Source organism: Tigriopus californicus, chromosome 12 (genome assembly GCF_007210705.1).
Source record: "Tigriopus californicus strain San Diego chromosome 12, Tcal_SD_v2.1, whole genome shotgun sequence".
NCBI classification, from domain to species: domain Eukaryota; kingdom Metazoa; phylum Arthropoda; class Copepoda; order Harpacticoida; family Harpacticidae; genus Tigriopus; species Tigriopus californicus.
Genome location: NC_081451.1, coordinates 1,728,088 through 1,733,846, shown reverse-complemented (window position 1 = coordinate 1,733,846; position 5,759 = coordinate 1,728,088). Strand labels below are relative to the sequence as shown.

Below are 5,759 nucleotides of genomic sequence, written 5' to 3'. Positions count from 1 at the left end.
GACCCTTTTTTCATAAATTACTCACCCAACCTAGAGCCCAGAACCTATGCAAAGTTGAGCAGCTGTTGCGGACTAGTGATGCTGATTTGGCCAGGATTAAATCCCAAAAGCATGGTAAAAAAGAAGGATTTAAGCCGTTGTTCGGTGTTCCTTCAACTATCCAAGGATGATATTACACAATATTCATATCATCATCATTGAACAATTTAAAAGAACGATTTAAAGATTGAAACCCTCGTGTTCGAAACGTAGTGACCAAAAATTATGACCCAAAACTGATGAATTTGGTAAGCCTGTGGTCGGCCGTGTTTGTGTTGATCTCTATGTTTGAAGAACAGACAAGTTCAACGTTGTTCTCGCCAACCATCTATTCATCATGGACCAGGATTCTGAATCCCAGGCCCCGAATCCGGCGCCACGCCCACCTCGAGGTAAGGAAAAGAATTTAGCGCCTTTTTCCTTGGATGCCATTTCCTCCAGATTGGTCCAGGCAATGGGTGAATTCCGAATGTGAGAGGATCCATTTATAAATCAAAAGAACGTGGCTTATGGATTGGGTTCATTTTTCAAATCGCCTCAAAATCTAACCATGAACTAACCAATTGTTAAGTTTGGGTCAGTTTTAAGCGGTTCTGTCACTTTGATTCAGACTTTCCACTAATAAGGCCATCTTGCCACTAAAAAATCCAGTGGTTCAACCCTTGGGGCCCAAGGTTTGGCTGAGTTAAAAACTAGATTTGCTCGTCAAATCAAATGAAAAATGGGGTACAAGTACCAAAAGATCCAAAATATCAATGTGGAAGCCAAATTGAAATAGTTCATGGCCTTTGTTTGTCCTTTGCCCTTCATAGGCCGCCATCTATTAGTGAAGATTGAAGAATCCGATTTACAATCCACATCAAAAATAAAAATATGATAACACCCACTTAAGCGAAGTCCCTGCATGACTATTCTCCTGGGTTAGTTTTAAAATTAGAACTTCTTGACTTCCTTGAAATTTCGAACCAAAAAGGACTCCTACAATTTCAGTGTATTGTGACTGGGTGTAAAAATACATCGGTTCTTTCAATCAATGTATTATTATGAAGTAGATGACAGAGCAGAAGGTAGGAAAAAATCTTGCCTTCTTCATGTGAAAACAAAACTAATTCTGTAATATCTGACGTCTTCTTCTGTCTTCTCATACCGTGACAGACAACGTGTCGTCATAATATCCATTTGCTTTGTTACGCCTTATTTTTTTGAAAATGGCTGCTATTACTGAAACTAAAGCCCATTTTAGTCCGACGCCGCAACGAAAAAGTGCCCCTGGAGAGTAGAATTTCAAATTCATTTTGTTAGTGATGTGTCACAATTCCGGGTGTGAAAGTGATTACATAGGGGCAAGAAAAGAAAGGTTACTAATGTTTGATGAATCAAAATTGTCCATGGGGCGCGGTTCCTTAACTGAAATGAAAGAAAATAGATCTTTTAACTAAAGGTCTCTGAACTTAACCAACATGAAACAGCAGCATCTCCTTGATTTTAGAATCGACAGGCCGGCGCTCCTCCTCCTCCTCTTCGTCCTCGTCCTCTGATTCAGATTCAGATTCGGCGCCGTCCAGACGGGACAAAGCTAAGCGTAGGCTTGCCCGACGTGAAACCAAGCGCGCCCGACGCTCCTCTTCTTCCAGCTCAGCTGCTTCAGAAGCTAGTGTTGAGCGGTCAAGACGCCGAAAGAAGGCTGCCCCTGCGCCAGCTTCCAGTTATGCGCCAATGGCACGGGCTAAGGATATTCCAGCGGTCAAAGATGTTGCCAAGGATCCCAAAGCTAGCCTATTGACCAGTCGCACTGGAGGCGCTTATATTCCGCCGGCCAAGCTGCGTCTGTTGCAACAACAGATCACGGATAAAAGCTCAATTGAGTTCCAGGTAAGCTCATAACTTGTCCAGTTGCAGGATTGCCCATGGATGGTAATATCTCAAAATTCGTATGTTTTACGTTTAATTTACAAAACGTATAGATTGCATGTCTAAACTTTCTCCCCATACTATCTCTGAATCTCTGAAGGGAACTTAAAAATGGGAATCAGAAAACCGCCCCACAATAAAACGTGATGATTAAACTATCATGGTGCATGGTGGGATTTTTAGCGGTTTCCAATTAATTCCCCTTCCCGAGACTTTTGAGGCCCTTTTTGGCATTTGAGAGATATCATGGACAATTTTTTGTAGTTGATATAGGTGACGCGCTAAAAATTGTATAAATCCCTGTCTAAAACTATCGAAAGCTATTTAATGCAGTTTAGAGTGTTAAATTAGGAGCTTCTTGCAACAGAAATATGTGAAAATCGTCATCATGGGAGTTCGGATGGTTATTTTTTTTTCACCGGATTTATGTCCAAAAATGATTTGATTGAGACTCCTAGACGTTTTATTATCAATTCTTTTTCATACGGAGTTTCGAAAATGCTGTGAACTGCTTATGAAATGCTCTCAAAACGCACTTGAAATGTGAATTAATTTTACTTAGCAAGAGCTGCCTACTCTTAAAAACTACTTCTTTTTTATTGCATTGAATCTATTTCCAAATCCATTTCCAAAACTATTAAGACGGACCGGCGTGTACCATATTGGTTTTCACATAAATTTGTTCAAAGAAATGCCCTACTGTACTACTAATGTTGTAAAGGCTGTTTTAATTGCGTGAAACAGTTTTGCATCCGTCAAAAAAAATAATATGTTTGATCTCTTATTAAAATCAACGTCAAAAATTTACATCCAACCGTGTGTAACTGAACTATGTTCAGTTACATTTTTGTGATCAAACCAATACTTAACTAAACCCATTTTCAGCGTTTGTCATGGGAGGCCTTGAAAAAGTCCATTAACGGATTGATCAACAAAGTGAACACGCCCAATATTGGCGTGATCGTGCGTGAGCTCTTCGGCGAGAACGTCATCCGAGGCCGGGGTTTGCTCTGTCAGGCCATCATGACGGCTCAGACTGCCTCTCCCACATTCACCCATGTCTATGCAGCCTTGGGGGCTATTGTGAACTCCAAGTTCCCCAATGTGGGCGAACTCTTGCTGAAGAGGCTCATTCTCAACTTTAAGCGCGGCTTCAAGCGAAGTGACAAGACCCGTTGCATGGCCTCCACCAGATTTATTGCACACATGGTCAATCAACAGGTACATTCATCCGGATGGACGCCTTGAACAGACATTAGGGATATCATTTCATGTTGCTCTTGATCCCCTCAGGTTGCCCATGAGGTTCTGGCTCTGGAGATTTTGACGCTGTTGTTGGAATCTCCAACGGACGACTCCGTTGAGGTGGCCATCACGTTTTTGAAGGAATGCGGTCAGAAGTTGAGTGAGGTGTCTCCCCGTGGGATTCATGCCATCTTTGAACGACTCAGACACGTTCTACACGAATCCCTTTTGGATAAAAGAACGCAGTATATGATCGAAGTCATGTTTCAAGTATGGAGAGGTCGACTTGGTTTGTATTGTTGAAATTTTGTGCATAAAATGAAGTATTGATTTCTGGCGTAGGTGCGGAAAGATGGATTCAAGGATAATCCTTCGGTCATGGACGATTTAGATTTGGTGGAAGAGGACGATCAGTTCACGCACATGATCACCTTGGACGATGCCACCCAAGGGTAGGTGGTGTTTGGGAAAAAAACGTGGTGGATTGGAATGTCTATGAAAAGGTTTATATCTTCCCCATTTATAGCGACGAGATTTTGAACGTCTTCAAGAACGATCCTTCATTCTTGGAGAACGAGGAAAAGTACAAGGCCATTAAGAATGAACTTCTTGGCGAGGAATCGGGGAGTGGCTCTGAGGATGCCAATTCAAACTCTTCTGGATCATCAGAGAGTGAATCCGAAGATGAGGAGAAAGAACTGGCTGCACCCATCATTGATCAGACAGAGACCAATATGATTGCACTCCGACGAACCATCTACCTGACTCTGCAAGTAGGTTATCGAAATTGATGGACGAGGTTGCGTGTTGAGCACCAAAATATTCATCGGAACATGACATTGAGTGCTCTCTAAAACCTAGGCTAACATTTTCACTACATAAACGAGATTGTTTATTTCATATTTGCAGTCGTCACTGGATTTCGAAGAAGCCGCCCACAAGTTGTTGAAGATGAACCTTAAGCCTGGTCATGAGAAGGAACTTTGCCACATGATACTAGGTAAGTTATTGCTTGAAATTGACCCAGTTAAAAAAGTGCACCCATAAAAAGTGCAAAAGTGTGTAATATGAAAGGGATATGAGCTCTAGTATTGAGATGGACAGCTGAAGATGAAAATTATCCTGTGTTACAAATTATACATCACTAACTTGACCTTGCTTCCTATGGAGTCTTGTCTGTCAAGAAAACGCCGTTGAAGCCTGTTCAATAGAGTAATATCCATTCTTGATAAAGGCAAACAAATAGCATTGACACAGACCCCAATATCTATAGCCTCAAATCAATAACCAATCCTTGCTTAACGAATTGATAGATTGCTGTGCACAACAACGTACTTACGAGAAGTATTATGGACTCTTGGCCCAGCGTTTCTGCCAATTGAATCGCGTTTACGTGGACCCGTTCCAATCGATCTTTGAGTCCACCTACAGTACAGTCCATCGTTTGGAGATTGGAAAGCTCCGCAACGTGGCTAGACTGTTTGCTCATCTCCTCTTCACGGATGCCATCAACTGGGAGGTGCTCAGTATGATTCATCTCAATGAGCATGAGACCACGAGCTCATCCAGGATCTTCATCAAGATACTCTTCCAGGTGAGTGTGCAACGAGTTCCTCCTGGAATGGCTATTATATACTGGTATGCAAAACAAAAAAAGTTAATGGCGGCAAGGCCTTGTTACTTGGAAATGAGGAGAGGAAATGTTGCCTACCACTGTGAGCAATAAATGCAATTCAAGAACACTTTGGTTCTGAATTTACATCGAAGCACAACGAAGGGAATTTCATGGTTTTACCCTTTACCCTTTATGTTAAGAGTAGTTTTCAAGAGTACATATGGTGGTCAAAGGCCTAGTGTTCTTCTAATATCCTTTGATGTCAAAGAAAGTTGAATGTATGGTTCCTTTGATGTCAATTTTAAACAAAGCCCCTCATGTCAACAAGCTTAAGTGTGAACGGAAAAGGACAGAGTTTGTTTTAAATCATGTACTCAAATGGGATTTTGGATTTTGGACTTTTTATTTGATCAATTCCAGTTTAGACCAAAGGCTTTTGGCCGTATTATTTCATAGTTCTCTCACATTTGTCCCTCTAGGAATTGGCTGAATACATGGGTGCCAAGAAACTGGTTGAACGCATCCTGGATCCGACTCTCCAAAGCGCTTTTGAAGGCCTATTTCCGCGAGACGATCCCGCCAATACACGTTTCTCGATCAATTTTTTTACTTCCATCGGATTAGGCAACTTGACGGAGGACTTGCGAGCCTTCTTGAAGGCCAATCCCAGGAAGAAGGTCGAAGTTTCTAGCTCGTCCTCCTCTTCGTCATCGTCCTCTTCTTCCTCATCATCTGACAGCTCTTCAAGTTCTTCAAGTGAAGAGGAGAGGGCCAAAAAGAAGAAGAGAACCAAAAAGGGATCGAAGAAGAGGGTAAAACACGATGACAAGGAAAACAAGAATAAAAGGTAATTGGACACTTTGCCTAATGATTTACGGTATTCGAGATCGAGGCTCCGACAAAATATGGTGGTTCCCTGTAGAGCAGAATTTCCAGAACTTTAACGGCT

The 5,759-nt window shown here is 41.8% G+C and overlaps 1 protein-coding gene across 1 annotated transcript in view; it reads left to right on the top strand.

The window, feature by feature from the left end:
* The first annotated feature begins 295 nt into the window (after window positions 1–295).
* LOC131892358 (pre-mRNA-splicing factor CWC22 homolog) overlaps window positions 296–5,759 on the top strand; it is an 8,059-nt gene continuing 2,595 nt past the window's right edge. The window contains exons 1-9 of the mRNA XM_059242190.1: window positions 296–431; window positions 1,529–1,911; window positions 2,836–3,171; window positions 3,244–3,465; window positions 3,538–3,647; window positions 3,722–3,968; window positions 4,105–4,195; window positions 4,509–4,789; window positions 5,290–5,657. Of these exons, the coding sequence (XP_059098173.1) occupies window positions 377–431; window positions 1,529–1,911; window positions 2,836–3,171; window positions 3,244–3,465; window positions 3,538–3,647; window positions 3,722–3,968; window positions 4,105–4,195; window positions 4,509–4,789; window positions 5,290–5,657 (2,093 nt within the window). The 5' untranslated portion in view covers window positions 296–376. The remainder of the gene's footprint in view (window positions 432–1,528; window positions 1,912–2,835; window positions 3,172–3,243; window positions 3,466–3,537; window positions 3,648–3,721; window positions 3,969–4,104; window positions 4,196–4,508; window positions 4,790–5,289; window positions 5,658–5,759) is intronic.